This window comes from Bos grunniens, chromosome 20 (assembly GCF_055505025.1).
Source record: "Bos grunniens cultivar Pamir isolate PY7600 chromosome 20, Bosgru_T2T1.0, whole genome shotgun sequence".
Taxonomy (NCBI): domain Eukaryota; kingdom Metazoa; phylum Chordata; class Mammalia; order Artiodactyla; family Bovidae; genus Bos; species Bos grunniens.
The window spans coordinates 35,214,018-35,235,367 of NC_141184.1; the positions used below are offsets into that span (position 1 = coordinate 35,214,018).

A 21,350-nucleotide genomic window follows, 5' to 3' on the forward strand; every position below is an offset into this window, starting at 1 on the left:
CTCTGCAGGATTCAAAGACGAGCCAGATGTGTGCCTTGCACTCTAGGAGCCCTCAACCTAGCACAAAACACAAGATCAGTGCACTAATATCCACATGAAAAGGGCCCATGTGATCAGCCTGATCCACCCAGGAAGAGCTTGGCTGTTGGACTGCGGTGAAGCGAGTGATGAATACCAGCTGGGGGGAAATTGGAGCATTGAGGAGATGAGGGACTTTATTATTCCTGGCAGAGGGAAAGGCTTGGGTGAGGTCCAACTGTGGAAAGTGTAAACATCTCAGTGTGTATTTTGAGATTTTGAGGTTCTATGGGTCATCCATAGTGACTGAAGGGTAAAGGTTAGGCTTAAAAGGAAGATTCAGGGGACCGAAAAAAAAAACCAACCTAGAGAAAAGATTAGTTTAAAACAAATTGAAAAGCTTTTGATTGGCAGTCTGAGGATTTGACTGGCAGCATGAAGGCAGAGCAGGATTCTGAGTAGAGGAGCTAGGTGATTAAGATGTATTTGGCAGCAGTGAGCAGAGTTGGAGAGGGCAGGGCTGGGCAGCAGGTGAGGAGGCCAATGAGACTGGCTGGCTGAACTTCAGGGCAGGGTTGGGGAGGATCAGACGTTAAAAAGAAGGCTGGAGGCGGGTGGAATCCCAGCCTCTGAGAACATGCTGCCCAGAGCCTTTGGCCATATTTGCTCAAGAATCTTCCTTGTCGTATCATTTGAAAGCCATACTTTTTATTTCATGCCAAACATTGTCAGAGGGAGCAGTGGCAGATTCATCCTGAACGTGAGCCAGCCGGCCTGGCACGCACACGTTTAATGGCATTCCAGACCTCGGGGCCTGGCAGGCGCCCTCGGAGCCCTGCCCCAGCTCTGGCTTCTGCCTCCCCGGAGTGAGGACCAGCATCCTTCTTCTTATTGGGTGACCTTCCAAGCAGAAAAAGTCCAGCCTGAGACTCCGACCTGACCCCACACAAGCTGCAGACAGCTCGGCCCTCTTAGTGATGCCTCTGCTTTGGACTCAGACTGGGAGCCATCCTGTTCACACCCTCTCTCCTCCTGCCCTCGTGTTCTCCCCACTTGCCCAGGCTTGAGCAAGTCCCATCAGTACCGCAATCACTAACCCTCGCCCAAGTCACCATCGTTTCTCGCCTCGATTCCTGCATCAGCCTGGCTGGTCTCCTGGCTTCCACAGTTTCAGTTCAGTTCAGTCCAGTCGATCAGTCATGTCCGACTCTTTGTGACCCCATGGACTGCAGCACGCCAGGCCTCCCTGTCCATCACCAACTCCCGGAGTTTACTCAAACTCATGTCCATTGAGTTGGTGATGCCATCCAGCCATCTCATCCTCTGTCCTCCCCTTCTCCTCCTGCCTTCCATCTTTCCCAGCATCAGGGTCTTTTCCAATGAGTCAGTTCTTTGCATCAGGTGGCCAAAGTATTGGAGCTTATTCCTTACAGTGAATATCCAGAACTGATTTCCTTTAGGATGGACTGGTTTGATCTCTTTGCAGTCCAAGGGACTCTCAAGAGTCTTCTCCAACACCACAGTTCAAAAGCATCAATTCTTTGGCTCTCAGCTTTTTTTATGGTCCAACTCTCACATCCATACATGACTACTGGAAAAACCATAGCTTTGACTAGATGGACCTTTGTCAGCAAAATAACGTCTCTGCTTTTTATTACGCTGTCTAGTTTTGTCATAGCTTTTCTTCCAAACAGCAAGTGTCTTTTAATTTCATGGCTGCAGTCACCATCTACACTGACTTTGGAGCCAAAGAGTTCACAGTCTGCAACTCAGCAAAGCAGCTAGAACAATCGTTCTTTAACATTACAAACCAGATCTTGTCACCCCTCTTTTTAAACCCTTCTTGTGGCTTTCTGCCTGAGTAAGAATAAAATCCCACATCCCTGTGGTGGCCCCAGGGACTCTGTGCTCTGACTCAAAGCATAACTGAATTTCCTCCTCAACTGGTTACCTCCTCAACTGAATTTCCTACCCTTCCCTTTGAGCCTTTCTGCTGCTTCCCTGCTGTCCTCTGCTGATGGCTCCCTTTCTCTTCATGACCCATAACCTGCCTCATCATAACAGAGGCATGTATCTGTCAGAATAGGTGCAGGCATGCTTCAGTAACAGATAATCTCCACATTTCGGTGGCTCCCATAACACAAGGCTAGTTCTCAACCATCAGGCCATGTCTGTTGTGGGTTGGCAGAGCGGCCTTGTTCATCAGAGTCACTCCAAGTTGACAGAACAGCCACTTTAACTGTTCCTGGTTGCTGTCCTCTAGAAAATGAAAGAGACGATCAAGAATGTCACAAGGGCCATTAAATGTTGGTTCACAAGAAGCCCATGTCACCTTTGGTCACACTCTCTGGCCAGTCACTGGCCTCAGTCACACACAAGAGAAGCCAGCTGTGTGATCTAATCACATAGCCAGGAATGGAAGGGGTCTGTCTGTATTTGGTCAACAGCATGAATGAACAGCACGAGAACTCATTTATCTGTGTGTGTAGCATGGATTAGAACCCTTGGTGTGTCTTCCAGTCCAGATGTTGTGAATGATGGCAGGGTTGGGGTAGAGACAGTGGAGAATGATGACAGGGAGGAGGGTTAATCACCTCTGCTCAAGCGCAGAGAAATGAGAACATAGCTGAGTTTGGTTGCTCACTGGACCAGTAATGCATGTTAAAAAAAAAAGGGGGTGGTTATTTCTCTGGTCTTTCAGGCCAAGCACGGTGGCATTCTAGTGGTGGGGCGGAGCGGTCCCCTTGGTCAGAAATAACTTACTTCTGGTGTCTGCGGTTCTTCCACTAGAGATTCATTCCTTTGATTCTATGATACCATTTCCCAAGTTGTGTCCGACAACACACTTATGTTAGATGTCAGCGTGTGCTCCTTGGTCAAATAAGATGGTGAGGTGCTGAGTTAAACAACAGTGAACAGGCCTTGATTGATACGTAACATGTACTGTCTCTTCCTGAGATGGAATCAAAATTTTCAGCATTTCGCCGGTTTTTAAAATCAAGAAACCCTTTCCTCCCTGAATGCTTCCCTAATGTTAACTAGATGGTTGGGAAAAGGCTGATCTGGGAGCCTTTTCAGTCCTCTGGTGTACGAGAGGCTTTTCATGGGAGAAGGAAAGCAGTGCAGACCAGGCTTTGAGAGGATGGGACAGCAGAGGGACTGGGGGTAGGGGACAGAGGGTCTGAGAGGGAGAGGTCGGCTGCGAAGATCAAAAGTGACCCTTTCCTCAGGGATGGATACAGAGCTGGAGTCGCAGAGTGTGAGCTCCTGACCCCACCCCACCCCCCTCACACACCCACCCTCTCTGCTCCCTGCTGCCCAAGCCACTCAGACTCCAAAGCTCCACCTTTTCAAGCCAACAGCACACCAGGCCGTCTTAGTCCTGGCTTAGCTCTCAAGTTCCTGCTGCCTAAAACACCCTCTTTTCTTCAACTCCAGTCTGGGAAATTCCTTCTCTCTTTTAACCATCTGTCAGGCATCCACCTCCAGAACACCATCCTTGATACCTTTATCCACCCCACAGCCTCAGCTGGGTTTACTATTCCTCTAAGCTCCCATAATACACTGTGTCTCTTCATCACTGCCCTCATCATTTGGTATTTTTTAAAAGATATTTGTTTACTTATTTATTTGGCTGTGCTGGGTCTTAGTTGTAGCTTGTGGGATCTAGTTCCCTGACCAGGGGTCAAACCCAGGTCCCCTACTTTGGGAGCTCAGAGTCTTAGTCACTGGGCCATCAGGGAAGTCCCACCACTTTGTACTTTAATATTCTTATTTGAGATGGCTGGATGGCATCACTGACTAGACGGATGTGAGTATGAGTGAACTCCAGGAGTTGGTGATGGACAGGGAGGCCTGGCGTACTGCGATTCATGGGGTCGCAAAGAGTTGGACACGACTGAGCGACTGAACTGAACTGATTCTTATTTCTGTCCCTCTAATCTGGGATGCTCTTGAGGGCTTTATCTTTATATCCTTATATCCTCCTCTGCTAGGAGATAGATATTCACGAATTAATTGAATGAATGAGGCCCACGTACAAGAAGTGTGTTAAAATCCCCTACATGTCCCAATTGAAAGACTTCCCCAAGTTAAAAGGATCTATTCCGCATATTTGAAAACCTCATCTTGTTTGTCATGCCCACCTCAGCTGGTTCTCCTATCTCCTGGGGCCTAAAGTCTTCTCTTTGCCTTCCTCACCATCCGCTCTTCTGTCTGACCCATTCTACCTCTCTTATCCCCTCATGTCCTGATTCATGTCTTCTCAAGAAGAGTGAGTGAGTCTTAGAAGGTTAACGGCCATGCTGAGGTTTGTTTCCTTGAACAGGAAGTAAATGCAAATATCCTGAGAAGACAATCTAACTTTAAGGGTGAGAAGAAAGTTTTTTGTTTGTTTATTTTATAGTTCAAGATTGGCTTTAATGATTGAATAAGATGGGGAAAACTAGAAAAAACCTGTGGGTAGAGGACCTGGACAGGTTGTTGCTGGCAATGCACTCAGAGCTGAATCACGGCTTTTGTGGGTCAGAGGCCCTCAGTGAGTAATCATTTTAATAGTCATGTCCCAAATAGCACATGCCCCAAATGCTGCACGAGACATAGTTATACTAAGAAATTAGGCATGTTTATCTGAAATTAAAGTTATCTGGGAGCCCTACTGTGTAGTTGTCCCTGACTCTTTTTTTTTTTTTTTTCAGGTTTTCTTCCCACCTGCCGCTCTTGGAGGCGTTCTGGCACTTTTCAGGCACCTGTCACCACATATCCTCCACCCCGACTGCACTCCCATCATCGTTATCCTCACCTGCCACGGGGCTGGGACGTGGCAGCATATTAATGATCACATATGAGTAAGTGGATGCTTTCCTCTTGTTTTCCCAACTCTCTATTTATTTTCAGGGATGACGTGGCAACATCTGGATTTGGTTTCATTCAGGAGGTTGTGTGAGGAGATGAGAGTCAAGTCAACTATTGCGTGGGATTACAGTAACACCTTTTTTAAACAAAGATGCGTCTCAAGGAGATACTTGGGGCTCAGACACTTCCTTACCTGGTGGAAAACGCTTGGGGCATGTGGCTGACACTTTCATCCCCTCCCTGCCGCTGTGCTCTGAGAAGTGAAGGTGGATGGTGTGAGGAGTGGACTCCCTCCTCCCTGTGATGCTGAGGTCAGGCAGCAAGTCAGCCGTGGCCCAAGAGGGTCCCTGTGTGTGAAGGGGAGGGGGCTTTCTGTTTTTGAGACTTAGGTTAATGGAATTCTGATTTCCCATCTTTACATTGGGAGTGGACTGGTTCTTTTAAAAGTTCTTTTAAAGTGTTACTTTGGCATCAGATGCATAGGAGAAAACCAGCCCAAGATGATGGTGGGCACAAGCCCCATGAGACCATCTGAGCCTGGTGTCCAGGGTTCTGACCCTGTACTCTCACACCATCCTCAGCAGTAGGGACTCTGATGCCCAACAAGAGCCATACTCCTCTGAGGACCACTGTGAGGGGACATCCACCCCCGCCCCTCCACTCCAGACTATGGGCCAGCCAAAGCATTGGTGGTTCTAACAACTTGAGTTGGGTGAGCATGTGTGGTAAGCATCGTGAAAGTTGCTTTTCTCATTGCTGCTAAGAATTTCCCAGCTTTCAACATACTCTCTTTCTTGGTTGAATGGAACTTCCAAAGCTGACCACTGGTTAATCATGCTGAACAAGAAACCCACAATGCCCAAATGTCCAGAATGCGTGTGTGTGTGTGTGTGTGTGTATACACGTGCACATGGGGAGCTCCCTAGCTGTTTCCCCATGTGTTTCTGCCTTTTACAAATCTCCAGTCCCCCTCTCTGCTCATCCCCATGTTTACAGGAGCAAGCAACATGGCCCAAGGTAGTTTCAAGGGATGGTCAACAGATATTAAGAGAAAGCAAACAAAGCAATAGACATTTTCATGGTCCATCTGGGGAAATCTGCACACTCCATGCTACTCCTGGGTGGTCACAATGTGCATTAGTTTAATAAAGGCTCTAGTAGGTTCTACATTTCTCTTTTTAAATTTATTTTTGGCCCTGCTGGATCTTCATCGCTGCACAGGTTTTCTCTAGTTGTGGCAAGCAGGGGCTACTCTGTAGCTGTGTGTGTGGGCTTCTCATTGCAGTGGCTTCTCTTGTGGAGCTCAGGCTCTGGGGCAGGAGGGCTTCAGTAGTTGTATCTCGTGGGCTCAGGAGCTGTGGCTTCTGGGTTTTAAAGCACAGGCTCAGTAGCTGGGGTGCACGGCTTAGCTGTCCAGTGGCATGTGGGATCTTCTGGGGCTAGGGATCAACTCTGTGTCTGCTGCATTGTCAGGTGGGTTTTCTACCACTGAGTCCACTAGGGAAGCCCTACATTTCTCTTTTTAACTTCAAAAAGATGTTATATAACTCAATGTTTTCCCAACTTATTTGATCAGAGAGCCACTCCATTTTTAAGGAATGTCATCCTGGGAACACACTTTGGAGAAATGGTAAAGGGAGAGGAGATGAGCAAGTGTTTGCATTCCTCTCCGAACTGTGGACCATAATTTAGCATGGAGAAAGCGCCCAGGCCTAAGCGTTGCCCTGGCGGCAGGACTCCAAGTGCCCAGGGTGGGTACCAGGCACTATCCCGGCCGGGAGAGGGAGGGCGTTTCCGGCACTGTACTGACGCGCTCCGCTGGAAAGTCTAGGCTGGTGGCCACTTAGAAGAGTCTTAAGAGCATCAGTTTTGTTTTGGGCTTGAAACGCTGTACAAGGCCGCCTTTTAATAGTCACAAGGCCTCGGGTGACACAGCACGGGGTGTCATCCGAGGAGGAAGCGTGCTCTCCTCCCCCAGCCCCGAGCCATGGCATTTCCTCTCTTCGGTGTGTTTTTCTTGCCACCAGAACAACTAAGCCCGGGGCCACCATTTGCACAATTCCCCGGATCCTGCTACTTTGCGGGCGGAGAACCCACGTGAACCTCGGGCGTCACCCGGGATTGTGCAAAGCTGTGGCGCCGTCCAAGCGCCTGCCTGTCGCAGGGTTTTGCCAGGACACTCCCATCTATTTCTTAAGTTCTGCCTCAATGTGACCTCTCGCTAGAGCAGGCCCGTTATTTTCTATTATGATACCCTATTTGTATCCTTTATAAATGATGACTCATTTATTGACACTCAACCCCCTACATACTTTTTGGAATATTGCCTTTCCTCCTCAAATGAAATATCAACTCCACAAGGAGAGAGCAGAGCTCAGTCTCTGTTGAGCAGAGATTGTTGTGGCCACTGTTGGATCCTTGGTGCCTTGGACAGTGCCTGGCACAACGTCGCAGTCTGTGGAATGAATAAAGAAGAACTTTGTAAGTTCTTCCCCACTTGAGTACTGATTGGTTGTGGAGAGTTGATGGACAAGGTCACTGACCAACCAGTGGCTGAGTGGTGAAAGGGACGGACTTCTAGCCTGAGTCAGCTGTGGTCCCTGGGTCGGTGAGATAGCACAGAAGTAGAGAGAGCAATAGAAATGAGTTTTTATTTGTAAAAAGTTACAAAATAATATTGTACAAAAATAAAGTCTGTAGAGAACTTTGGTTGTATAACACAAACGACTGAGACAGATCAGAGAAGTCAGAACTTCCAAAGAAGTGCACTCCTTACTGGATCAGATGGTAATCGCAACAATAAAGAAAAAATCACAAACTTTACCCTTTTGTGGCTTTGGCAGAGCAGTTTGCTTCAGTGAAAACCTGCTTATGGTGTGTAGGTGATGCTGGGAAGGAGCTGTCAGCATCCGCTGAATCCTACCGCCCCTGTGGGCAGAGAGTCTCCACAGGGAGCTGGGGCTAAGGCTGACCCCTGGGGACGCCGGCCACCAGACCTGCCAGGACTCTCTGAATTGGACAGATGATCTGGGGCTGCATCAAATTGCACTTCATGAACGACCGGTCAGCTCGACCTGTCCCTATTTTGAGCAGGCCATTCCTCAGCAAGTTCCCCTCCTTAGGCCCCAAGAGAGGGTGAGAGGCAGGCCCTTTTCCTCTATTTCCGAGTCGTTCAAGGGGAGCAGAAAGAACAGAGAGGGCAGAGTGATGGGCAGCTTGGGTCCTTGGGGGGATGTCTGGTGCTTCTTGATTACTTTGTAAAATTTACATGATTATTTGAGGGAAGCCAGTAGGCTATTTATTTGCCAAATCTGTACCACTTGAGCTAATAGCCACTAAGGTAGTGATGTAGTGATAGATAACCTCTTTGATAAAAATCCCTTTTATGAGATATGTCACAAGCTCTTAAAATAGGGCCCAGTGCATTGAGCATGGGGGCAGAGACCAGACAAACCCATGACCTGGTCGCTGAGATAGTTTTTCTCACCCTATGTCCCTGCTCTGTCAAAGGCTTTCAGTATCCATGTGGTGGGGCAGGTGTGCCGAGGCTGGGCCAGGGCCCGTCTTCCACATCCACCCTTCCCGACCACCTTCTTCTGAGGAGGAGTCAGGTGTATGGGGGCAGCCCCTGGTGGCTTGCATGGCAACCAGGCTGACCCCACTTCCAGAAGGCCTGCAGCGCTCCTTGGCTATGCTGGGCCTAGACGTGTTTCTCAAGAAGGCAGTGGATGGATGGAAGGATAGGGGAAGAGTCTCCACTATCAGGGTAGAACCCCGGCTACTTGAGAGAACTGTTATTTTGAGGTCAACATTGAGTCCAGCACCACCTACTAAAGAGACTTTAACCTTTGACATATGTGGTTATGCATATCACAGATAGATACATGTGGATGGGAGGGTGAGAGCTTCAACACAGCAGGAAATGGATGGAGCACATGGCCTGTCTGCTGGGACAGGGAACCATGTAGAAATGAGGGCAAATGCCACGGTCTCCACACGCTGCTCCTGAAAAGGAAGGCCCATCAGAAATGTTCCTTCTGACATGTTCCTCTCTAACATATAAAACCAGGTAAGATGCTGAGACCTGGAGGGTAGAGGGGGGGTGGAAGCACACAAGGGCTTTTCTTAAAAAGGTAAAGTAAGTGATTTTTGCCTAGCGAAAGTCTTTTTAATACTTTGAAAAGCATGGACCCTTGACCCCAATTAAAATTTCCTTTGCCACCTTCCTTTGCATTTTGTGAGCACATATACTTTGGCACCTTTGAAAAGAAACTTTAATAAATAAGGGGAAAAAAAGAGAAACTCATTAGTGAACGGTAATAAATAACAATAACTTAAATCTCAATAAATATCTTCTCTATATTTCTGTATCTGAAACAGATGCATTGCATCGAGTAGCTTCTCTGGTCACTGGTGACCACGCATAACGGAGCTGGGGTGTATGTAACATCTGTCTCTCTGTAAACCGACAGCCCAGCGGCCTCCCTGCCCCGGTGCAGCTGGGGGCCTTCCCGCACGCTCTCCTGCAAGAATGCTGCCGAAAAACCACACTGGTTTCCTGTTTCCAAGGGCAGAAAGGAAATACCTTCAGGTTTGGTTTTAGTCATGAGGACAGCCTTTTTGGTTCCTAGCCAACTTCTTCCCACCCCACACACCATGTTCGAAATCAATCACCCACCGTTCCCCAAAATGCTGGTTGGAGTAAACCTCAGGCCTGAACCTTCCAGAGCAAAGGTTACTAACTCTCCTGGATCTTTGATTTTTTTTTTCTCCCCCTCCTTTCCGGGGTATGTCTCCACTGAGTGACAGAAAAATAAACCTCTCTTTGCTTTCAGCAGTAAAACAATGACAAGGAATGACACCAGGAGGGCCGTTTCCCTGGTGTCTCTAGACATGTGAAAGCAAACCACAGGAGATACACTGGTTTGGTTTCAAGTGCATCCGCGGCTGAGCCCGGGACCCATGGCGGTGGACTGTATCAGATGAAACGACGGCAACACCCAACCAGGGACACCGGCCCTGAGCTTCCGGTGACGTCAGCTGCCATCCGGGAGAAGGCGGACGGCTGTCTTTTCTCTCTCTCCTGTCCAGTTTTCTGTAGCTGGATCTCCCTCCACCAGGCTCCCACAATGGCTGCCTTCCTCCTCCTCTGCCTCCACGTCCTCCTCCTCCGCCTCCTTGGTCCTCATCTTCCACTCTGGGCAAACATTTTCTGGGAACCTTGGTCCCTTTCTTTGCACTGCAGCAGGAATGCAATACACAGCGGTCTCTGGAGCCGGAGTCAGATACATCCACACCTTTTAGCGGAATGCTTTCTTAGAATATGGTAAACCAGGTTATCATCTAAAAAGGACAGGTCGTCATCAAAGGCGATGGGTCTGCAACACGCCTGCCCGACTTTGTCACTCACCAGCCTTCTACTTTTGGATAAGTTTTTTAATATTTTGTCGTACATTGTTTCGGCTGCATCGCAGGAGCCGCTGCAGTACCTGAAAATGAGTTCCTCCTTGGTTTCGTAGCCCAAACCCAAGTCAGTGACGTTTAGATGCACGGCGGTGAGGACGCAGCCGCGATTTCGGCCCCTCTGGCCGCGCCGGCCTTTCCCTCTGGCACTCTCCGGGCTGGCGGCCGCCCCCTGCCGGTGCCGCTCTCTCCGAGGAAGCACGGCCATTTGTTTCTCTGGTGACCTTTTCAGCCTTCGAATGGTAGCTTGAATAAAATCCATGACATCATCAAACTGATCAGGGTAGTCCTCTGGCATATTTGCTGTGCAACAAGAAAACAGAGATGGACACATGAGGCGAGAGCAACGACCATTTCAAGGAGTCTCTAAGATCGGTCTCTCTGAAAGGCGACCCAGTATGGTCCCCCCCACCCCGCCCATGGTGAAACGACCCCTTCAGGGACCACTGTACACCCCCAAGGACAAAGGCCAAAAGGCACCCTCCAAGATTCCCAGGAAGGAAATTCAAGACTAACACGGGAGGGGGATGACACACTTCCTTGTGGAGAACAAATCCTTAGAAATGGAATTTCCACGTGGATGACGTCTGCCATTTTTAACAAGTCTATGTTGAGATGCTGATGGAGGGTCATTTCTTCTAATAAGGGTAACCTGCAGTCGGGGTTCTCAAATGTGTGGGCAGGACTGTGCTGGGATACTCGGGGGAAGATACAGGGACCTGGCCGACCCTTAGGGGGAAGTGTGGGAAGGGGCCAGGGAACCTGCACCAGTTTAAGGAGCCCTGGGGGAGTTCTGAGGTAAGTGGTCCCTGGGCCATACTTTGAGAAACCCTGTCTTAGAGGGTGAAAGAAGGATTACTCTTGGAAGACACTGCTGCTTTCACCTGGAATGTCAAGGTGAAAGTTGACATTCAGCTCCCTGAACTCCACCCTGACTTAACACTTCTGCCCTGCTGAGTGGAAGAACCATTTGGATAGATCACATGAAAAAGTCCTGATTTCAACTATGTTTTAAAACTTCCTTAAAAGACATTAAGAGACTGAAAAACAGCCCACTGTTCACTAATAAAGAGACTAATTTACCACTTCTTTGGATTAGCAGGACTTTAAAAATACAAGGTCAGATCATATGATGTTTACATGCATCACAGCAATACATGGAATGCAATGCTGCCTGTGGACAGGCGCGGTGGGGTCCTGCCTCTGCTGCAGGCTGTCACTACGATTCCCAATGGCTTTGGCTGCAAACAGGACAACACACATGCTTAGGAAGATCACATGGAGCAGTGACTGAGGTGATGCTTCTAGAGTATTGGAGACCTTTGGGCAAATGCATGACTTCAAGGTTTTTGGGCATTTTTGCTGTATTTCAAGCATTTGCTTCAGCTGATCAGGTAAGAGAAGAGAAACTATTTGAACAACTGAATACATTTCTAAAAGAGGAAAGTAATTCAAACGTCCATGAATTAGGCACTAGACCTTTTATGCTCCCCTCATCACTTTTCCAGGGCTTCCTTGGTGGCTCAGATGGTAAAGAATCTGCCTGCAATGTGGCAGATGTGGGTTTGATCCCTGGGTTGGGAAGATCCCTGAAGAAGGAAATGGCAACCTACTCCAGTATTCTTGCCTGGGACATTCCATGGACAGAGGAACCTGGTGGGCTACAGTCCATGGGGTCACAAAGAGTCGGACATGATCCCATTTTCAGGTAATTAGGATGTTTAGGGTTATACATTGTTTAGAAAAATATACCCCGAAAGAGTTGTGAGCAAGAGTGAACTTTTTTTTTTTTTGCCAAGACCATGGTAAAGCAGAGGATTACATTGTACCTAACCCATGTCAAACTGTTTTGTTATGAATGAATTGCTAAAACAGGTATCAGGTATCCTAGTGTGTAAGATATAATTCAACTAAGGCAACTTAACCATATCTATTCCTCTTTCTTACCTGTCTATACAGATAGCTAATACATAGTATTATCTATATTAGGGCAAAATATAGGACATATAGTAATGAAAAGAGCAGGGATGGTATGGAATTTCGTAATTCTAACTCTAAAATCTGGCACTGGGTGGTTCTGTGCACAGAGGTCTCGAAGCTGCTTCTACTGGTGTTTGGCCAGTCACCTCTTGCCTGGATAATCTCACCAGACCCGAGCCCCTGCATTCCCTTACCCTCCTTCAGTTTGTCTTGCACCTGGCAGCCAGAGCGATGCTCTTGAAATTGTGAATGCAGCTCATGTCCCTCCTCTGCTCCAAGCCCTCCAAAGTCCACACTGGCCTAAGGTCCTCCCCGACGCCCCCCACCCTCCACCCCAGTCCCAGCCTTTGTCACCGCTGACCTCGTGTTCGACCTCCCTCCTCCTTGCTGCCTCCCTTCCAGCTCCTCTGGCCTCCTCCCTGTTCCTCAAACACAGGGTTTCTCAACCTCAGCGCCACTGACACTGGGGCTGGCACATCCTTTGTTGTGGGTGTGTTTAAGGATGTTTAATTACACCCCTGGCCTCTACCCAGGAGGCACCCGTACTAGCCTCCACCCCCATCCCAACGGTGACAAATGGAAGTGTCTCCAGATATGACCAGATGTCCCCTGGGGGCAAAATTGTCATGGCTGAGAACCGCATACATCAGACACGAACAGGCACTCGGCCTTTTGCTGGCTGTTCCCTCTACATAAACGCTGTTCCTACAGAGAACCCAGTGACTCACACTCACATCCCCTGCAAGTCTGCTCAAAAGTCACCGCGACCCAGCCCCACCTTGACCTCCCTGTTTCAAATTTGGTTCCTCCCAACCCCGAATCCAGATCCTCCTGCCCTCTTCCCCGCAGAGCATAATACTCAACCTCCTCCAACACACTGTCGAACTTTTCTCATGGTGACTATTTGTTGTCTGTCTTCTCTGAGCGAATGTCACCCCCAGGAGGCAGGGACCTCTGCTTGGCTTGTTCACCAATGGATCCTGGGAGCTTACAATAGGATCTGGTCCCTGGAGGCCGGCAATGGTTGTTTTTTTTTGAACGACTTAGGTCACTTCACAAGGATAGAGAGTCCTTTTTATTTCTCAAGGGGACACTTGGGCTTCAGTTCAGCCACACTGTGATGAATTGAAAGTCTCCAAAATACACAGTCTCCATCACATGGGCAGCCCCAGTGCCCAGAAGTACAGTCATCTCCCACCTGAGAGCAAATAACTGTCTCAGAGCTGCCTCCCTTGCCAGCTTCCCCTGCACCTTTACAGTGTCAGCTCTTAAAGCCCACCTCATTCCGAGGATTCTGAAAGGCTCTGGCTCCGTGGGAGCAATGTTTCCTCCAGGAATACTGGGAGAGTGGGAGGGTATTTGGATTCAAAATTTCCTCTGAACCATTTTCTACCTGAGTCCCTTAGGAATCTTCTTTCCTTCCTTCCTTCCCACCTTTCTTTGTTCCTTCCTTCTGCCCTCCCTTTCTCCCTTCCTTTCCTTCTCTTTTCTTAAAATTAAAAAGAAAATTATTTCTTGGCTGTGTTGTGGGGCTTACTGGATCTTAGTTCCCAGAGCAGGGATTGAACCAAGGCCATGGCAGTAAAAGCACCAGGTCCTAATCACTGGATCACCAGGGAATTCCCTAAAAATTTTAAAAAATCACTCGATATTAAAGACATGAACTACTTATTTTGACAAATGAGTTGCTTGTGCTATTTGTGACTTTTTTTCAACAATAAGCTATATAAGAGAAAACTAGGTGTGCTTGATTTCAAAAACATGAACAGAAGTCTGAACTTCTAACTGATAAATTAGTGATTAGTCAAAATACAAAAAAAGAAAAAGCCTTTAGATTTCTGAAAAACAGTTTTACAAAAGGATCACATGATGGGATTCCTGGTTCTTTTTAAGAACTCTTGAATAGATCATTAAGTTAAGAACCTGGGAATATGGAAGCTAAAACTGATTAAGAATCAACTAAACTGATTAACAATCAACTAAAGATTAATCAGAAATGAGTTAATGTTAGTTGCTCAGTCGTGTCCAACTCTTTGCGACCCCATGGACAGTAGCCTGCCAGGCTCCTCTGCCCATGGGATTCTCAGCCAGGCTTCTCCAGGCAAGAATACTGGAGTGGATTACCATTTCCTCCTCCATGGAATCTTCCTGACCCAGGGATCGAACTCAGGTCTCCTGCATTGCAGGCAGACTTTTTACCATTTGAGCCATGAGGGAAGAAGCCCCAATAAATTAGTGATTAGTCAAAATACAAAAAAAAAAAAAAAAGCCTTCAAATTTCTAAAAGACTCTTTGTTTTACAAAAGGATTCACATGATGAAGTCTCTGGTTCTCTTTAAGACCACTTGAATAGATCATTAAGTTAAGAACCTGGGAACATGGAAGTTAAAACTGATTCAGTTGATTAAAACTGAATCAACTAAAGATTAATCAGAAATGAGGATGAAATATTACTGAAAGTTTAACATAAACGGGAAAACATTCAAGTTCAAAAGTTCAGCTTACACTAGTTTAGACTCATTAATTTATCATGATAAATTACATTCTTTTTACTAGAGTTATAATGATGATTTGAATCAGCATTTATAATGTTTTATTAATTGCCCGACAATTTCAAAGTTCCAGAAAAACACTGTCCCTCCTTTTTATGACATTTCGACTGTATGCCTTTGTCCACTGGCTTTGCTTGCCAGGTAAAATATAGAATACCAAGTTAAATTTGAATTTCAGATAATTAGCAAGTGAATTTTTAGCGTAAGCAATCCTCAGTAATGATTGGGACATACTTATCTTTCACCGTGAGGATGTTTAACTCCTTTTTCTTTATCTTAATTTCTACTTGGCTTCCTTGGGGTGATGTGTGTAGCAATGTGGGTGCACTGGTCATTTGTGCTTTGGGGTGAGGTGGTGAATGGATCATTAAGCTTGAATTAAAAGTCTTTCGGACACTGGGGAAGCAGTCAATCCATGTTCCCGGTGTTAAACTGAAGAGAGCAGCTATGAGAACTTCTCCCTTCATGGGACATCTCCCTCATAACTTGTTGTTAAGGTGGAAATATTTATTTAAGCCTCAAGTTCAGGACATAGGCAATTCTAATTAAACTGAAGGGATTCCGCCCTCCCCATCCTCTTCTCCTTCTTGAAGAATAGAGTAAAACAATAAATATTTATGCTGAAAGTTGTACATGGATATGAATTTTGGAAACTAGAAAAGGGCAACATGATATTTTCCAAACCACAGAGCAAAGAGGCCTGTCTCTTCCAATGGAAAATTCCTAATCCCAGGCCTTTTGCTGCTGACTGAGTTCATTTCTAGAGAGACCTCCATTTATCAACACAAGGTATTTGTGGGGTGTGTTGGGAGCCATGCATCTCACTGAGCCAATCTTTAGCATCCTGCAGAGGCCCAGTTTACTTGCACAGCCCAGGCAAGTAAACGCCCCAGCAGGAACCAAGAAACCCATGGCTGCCTCCATGTTCCTGGAATTCACTGAGCAAAGTGGAAAGAAAGGGGCTTGCATTTGGATTAGTTCCCCAAATGAAGACTTGATGTCATATCACTTTCTTCATCCTATAAAGGGCTTGGCAGCATGTCAGCTACACAAATGGCCCTTGTTAGTAAGAACTTTGACAGTAAAATACTGCAAACCACAAAAGAGGAGCATCGTTTTGAAAAAACAGGTCAAACACTTGCTCATTTCCCAGACCCACTTGGAGGCTCGATCTCGGAAAATACGGACATCTAAAAGCTAAAGTTTTTGAAAAATCAAAATGCTCAAATGCATTTAAGTCATCCTTTTAGTGTGCAACTAAATATTTTGGCATTATTCTATTTAAAATATTTAAACTTTGATGTGTCCTTCACATAAACAATGTTATTTAAACAAGTGAAACCTTGTACTGGGCCAGACTCCGGGAACAAACCAAACTATTCACTCCCCAGACTTAGCCTTCCTCAATTATGGGAAAAAAACAATAATGCTACCCCAGGAACAAAGGCCTGGGATACTGACTATCTTGTAAAGTTAACTGAGTTTTTATAGGAACAATGGTGAGACCTAGGAGTACTCCTTGTAATAGCCAAACTAAAAAGCACATAATTCAAAACATTATCTTGGCTAGACTGGCATTTAGTGGACAAAGTTTTCTGTTAAATGTTAGATTTCTCTTAAAAAAAAGAGTACAGGTTAATGATACTTTAATCAAAGAGGTCATTTTAGATTCCTATTGGATGGTCGCCCTCCTCTCCCCGGCCGGGTTTCTGAGCTACTTTTCAGCCAGTCTTCCGCCCAGGGGCCCCGGAGGGAGCCCACAAGCTCAAGGTTGTGCACAGAGTAGTGAGGATGTGACCCCTTACCTAGAGTGGGAGGGGTCTCTGTGGGCCCCAGAGAAGAGGGGCCAGGACTCTGGTACCTGCAGAGGGCCTCTTGGATAGGAGCTGTCTTCCAGGCCAGAGCCAGCCTCAAGGATGCAGGAGTGCTGGAGAGAAGACCCAGATGTTCCTTGTTCTGGGGCTCCTGCCTCTATGTTTCACTGGAAATCACCCAGCTGCTGGGTACTGGATGGGCAAGAGTTAATACGCTGAGGTCCACAGACGTGACCTACGGCCTGAGCCAGGGCCACACAGGTGAGATGCGCATCTTCAACCAGCACCCGGGAGCCCTCGCTCCAGACAGTGCCCAGTTCTGGGGTGGGCTCGACCCTGGATACAAGGCCTAAGATGCTGCGTCTGGGGGCGCTGGGGGGCTGGGCAGCCCACCCTCACGTGTGGAGCCTCCCCTGAAAGACGGTCTACAAAAGGAGGCGAGTGGAAACTGCCTGGGCAGGGGAGGACATATACTCTGATACTCACTGCCCACCTGAAGCCCAGGTAAAGTACAAACTGCTCTGTAGACCAAGTGTATGGAAAAGAGAAGTTCTCTCTCTGTGTATGTGTATACTCATGCACACATATACACACATGTATGTGCGTATATACATATACACTTCTATGTGATTCTGCATGCTGTGCTCGGTTCTGTCTGACTCTTTGCAACCCTGGGGACTGTAGCCCACCAGGCTTCTCTGTCCATGGGATTCTCCAGGCAAGAATACTGGAGTGGGTTGCCATGCCCTCCTCCAGGGGATCTTCCCAACCCAGGGACTGAACCCGCATCTCCTGTATCTCCTGAAATGGCAGGCGGATTTTTTTATCCCTGAGTCATCCAGGAAAGACCAACACATACATACATGCACGTCTGTATGAAAAGAAAAGATCAGCCTAAGATTTATATAACCTCTCAAGAGAATTCCCAACTAATGTCATTCTTTAGAATGTTATTTTTACTTTTCAATAATGTACAAATATGATTTTCTTTCACTAATATTGAAATAAGAACTACATGGTAGAGCCTCACCTTTAAAATTCCTCATATTACAAATGGCATCATCCTGTATTATAAGCGATCGCTTCCTTGGTGTACTTAATAGTCACAAGAGAAAGGTCCCAACCTGAACTTGAACCCCAATGACATCCCTGCAAGGTTAAAACAGGGGTCGCATAGTATCTGTACTTTATAGAGCAGGAAACTGAGGCTCAGAGAAGATAAATATCTATCCACCCAAGGTCACGTGGCTCATAAAAGTGCACTCAGTCGGTTTGGTTTCAAAGCTCAGACTGGTTCCAAGTGCTCCTAGCTGCCTATCTGTGTTTAAGTAAAAATTCCATGTGGTGCAGCTTGTCTGCTCTCAGCCTGTGGCAACTTACTCTGGAAGGAGGGCAAGGTATGCTGACTCCCCCTGCATGCATTTATCACATTCAGAACACGAAGGGAGAAACACTTTCCATTGAAAAGTTCAGCAGGCATGGAGGTGCATTAAGTAAATTCTGAAGTTAGGCTGCCACGGGCCACAGAATACAGTATATTGTCTCCAAAAAGGGAAAAGCATGCGGGTCAGGGGCACCTCTCCCAGCTCCTGGGTCTTGCATGTCACTCCAAGGCAGAACTGGCAGTTTCCCAGTAAAAACCGGAAAACCGGCAGCCAAGGGCGGCGGCAGATTCAGACAGAGAGGCCTGTCTCCGGAAGCTCCTCAAACTCACACTGGCGCCAAGTGACAAAGTCTCACTGCAGAGTTGGAGAGGACAGAGCCTGGGATTCCATCCGGGGTCAGTCCCTGCTCAGCCTTGCAACCTTGGACTAGGCAATCCTTCTGAGGTCGCCTATCCCTCTGGGGTGGGAGGGGGGCTCCCCAGTGCTGACACCCTAAGATGTGGACAGTCTTGAGTCTCAGTGGGAAACCCCTGCCCCACACTCATCTCTAGTCACCCCCATCAGGGAGAGGACCACCTCTGCTGATGTCCCAGCGCTATTCTGCTCAGCCGCCACCATTGTGGCCCCAGGAGACCCCACGAGAGGTTCTAGCAGTCCTAAATGTTTTTTGTTTGCCTCTTGTCTCAACATCTTGGTTACTTTTGAAATAACCAAGTGTCACCTTCCTATGTCGTCTTTAGGAGAGGTGAAGGGATATGTACAGAGGGCCGTGTATCTGAGTCTCAAAATATCCAGGTTCTTGCAGGAGGCAGCCTTACATTTCAGTCTCCACCTGGAAAGGCAGAGATGGAGCCCATCATCTCTGAGAGCACAAAGACACCAACAGGCTATGCTCCTCCAGCCCTTCTCACCCAAATGGCCAACAAAATCGGTTTTATTTTTCAAAATAAAACATGTTCTCAAAATCTCTGTTTTATTCATTTATGATTTTGCTGCTTCTATCATATGTAGGTCACACTTTGACCAATGTCACACATACTTATGAGCTATACCATGTCTGGACTGTTTATTCTACAATTTAAGAAAACATGCTTAGGTCTTAGAACTCAGAGGCTAGAATCATCCACGGCAACCGCTGCCAAATGGATTGTGAGAGTCCCATAGCTTGTCTTGGGAACTGTGCACCTTGTTTTTAATCTGACCTTCCGTGACCTCTGAAATGTACAGTGTTGGTCCGGGAGGATGTTCCAGTTCTCCGAAAAATTCAAAGTTCTGTCATCTGCTATTTAAAAGTTTCGATTTTGCCACTCAATTGAAATCATTTTAAAAAAGCGCCCATGGGTCCCTAAGCAGTAGATTGCTGAGGTTATCTTGCACTATGTAATGACTCCCCTGGCCTTCCTATTTTGGACAGAGTATTCACCTAGCATTAGATAGGCCATCCTGGTCACTTCAAGAAGGGTCCACGGCATCTATTCTATGAACAGTCACCAGCTGAGGCCATTTACTAAGTCATTGTGACCACTGCTGGAGTTACTGGAGTTACTCTTCGTGACCAGTGGCTGGCTGGTAATAAAACATGACATGGGTTTATTTGTAAAGTATTTGTGTTATAAAAACACCAGTGTTTTGTCGTTTAAAAAAGTATTTCTGGATCCTCTCAAGGCAGAAGAAAAGACCAACCAGTTCAAAATTCAGAAAAAGGAGTTCTGGATATACTGTTAAAGGCCACTTAATCCAACCAAAATGCCATTTTATTTACCATCTCTGCCTACTTTGACCAACATCACACATACTTCTTAGAAATACCATTTCTTGACTATTTATCCTACAATTTAACTAAGAAAACTTATCATCATTGTAATTGAAATTACTCCATGAATACAAATAGCTCAAAAACTTTCACTCAGGAAAGATGGACTATATTCATTTTGTTATTCAGATTCCAATTGCTCTGATTTCCACCTATGTGGTCCATGCTCTTATTATAGTGATGTTAATAATTTTATGGTAATACAGAAATGGCTCCCCTGAGGGGAAAAATGTTCATTCTTCTGCTTTTAAGTCAGGAAAACACCCAGTAGGGTGTCCATTTGTCAGCTAATCCATGAATACCTGGTGTGAGCTGAAAGCACTGCACAGCCAGCTGTAAACACCTCACACTCAAGAGTGCACACCAGGGGCCCTGCTACTGTCCTTACAAAACACTTTATGGGGAGGGTGAGAAAGTTACCCAGTGAAACTAAGCACACACAAAAGGAAAATATCCCTTGTGGTATTATCAGAGGTGGGTGGTTTTTCAGAGGAAACCCCAGAGGAACCTGGAAAGCAAAGGAACCTTACTCCCTCCTTCCCAAAAGGCCCTGTCTGCAGTCCGAGGGGCCTGGCAATTACGATGGGGCCTGCATCCAACTTTCCTGGGCCCTTCCCCAGGGCCAGCTGAGCACTGCTGTTGTCATTTGGCTGCTCAGTCATGTCCAGCTCTTTGCGACCCTATGGACTGTAGCCCTCCTGGCTCCTCTGTCTATGGGATTTTCCAGGCAACAATACTGGAGTGGGGTGCCATCTCCTTCTCCAGGGGATCTTCTTGACCCAAGGATCAAACCTGGGTCTCCTGCATTGGCAGGAGGATGCTTTACCACTGAGCCACCTGGGAAGCTATTAACTGAGCATTGGGTAGAAGGAACTCGAAGGGCCGGAGAGACCTGGGCAAGAAGAGGAAGGACTGAAAAGCTGAAAGGAGAATAAAGAAGGTAAAAGGGAAGTGTTCTCTATCATTCCAGCCTGCCTGATGGATTCCTGCCATCAGAGTGAAGAGGGGCTCTCTACCCCTCAGTGAATGACTTCACTGGACTCTCAAAGACTCTTCAGGAAATTAGCTAGAAGTATCATTCAAGCCAGTCAATCCTAAAGGAAATCAGTTCTGACTATTCATTGGAAGGATTGACACTGAAGCTGAAGCTCCAAGACTTTGGCCACCTGATAAGAAGAGCTGACTCATTGGAAAAGACTCTGATGCTGGGAAAGATTGAAGGCAGGAAGAGAAGGGGATGACAGAGGATGAGATGGCTGGATGGCAGCACTAACACAATGGACATGAGTTTGAGCAAACTCCAGGAGATAGTGAAGGACAGGGAAGTCTAGCGTGCTGCAGTCCATGGGGTTGCAAAGAGTCAGACACGATTTAGCAACTGAACAACAATCATTCAAAACCAGCTGCATTCAAAACCTCCACTCGACTTTTCTCCTCCCTGACCTTCTGACATAGAAGGAGAGTTATGCAG

The 21,350-nt window shown here is 46.9% G+C and overlaps 1 protein-coding gene and 1 long non-coding RNA gene across 4 annotated transcripts in view; one reads left to right on the forward strand and one right to left on the reverse strand.

Annotated features, from left to right (window-relative positions):
* LOC147350236 (uncharacterized) overlaps nucleotides 1-19,031 on the forward strand; it is a 46,541-nt gene extending 27,510 nt beyond the window's left edge. The window contains exons 4-5 of the long non-coding RNA XR_015148669.1: nucleotides 4,716-4,865; nucleotides 9,708-19,031. This is a non-coding gene — a long non-coding RNA (uncharacterized LOC147350236). The remainder of the gene's footprint in view (nucleotides 1-4,715; nucleotides 4,866-9,707) is intronic.
* GDNF (glial cell derived neurotrophic factor) overlaps nucleotides 7,508-21,350 on the reverse strand; it is a 28,200-nt gene continuing 14,357 nt past the window's right edge. For all 3 annotated transcript variants that reach the window (XM_086361483.1, XM_086361481.1, XM_086361482.1), the window contains exon 3: nucleotides 7,508-10,638. In XM_086361483.1, the coding sequence (XP_086217609.1) occupies nucleotides 10,154-10,638 (485 nt within the window). In that variant the 3' untranslated portion in view covers nucleotides 7,508-10,153. The remainder of the gene's footprint in view (nucleotides 10,639-21,350) is intronic.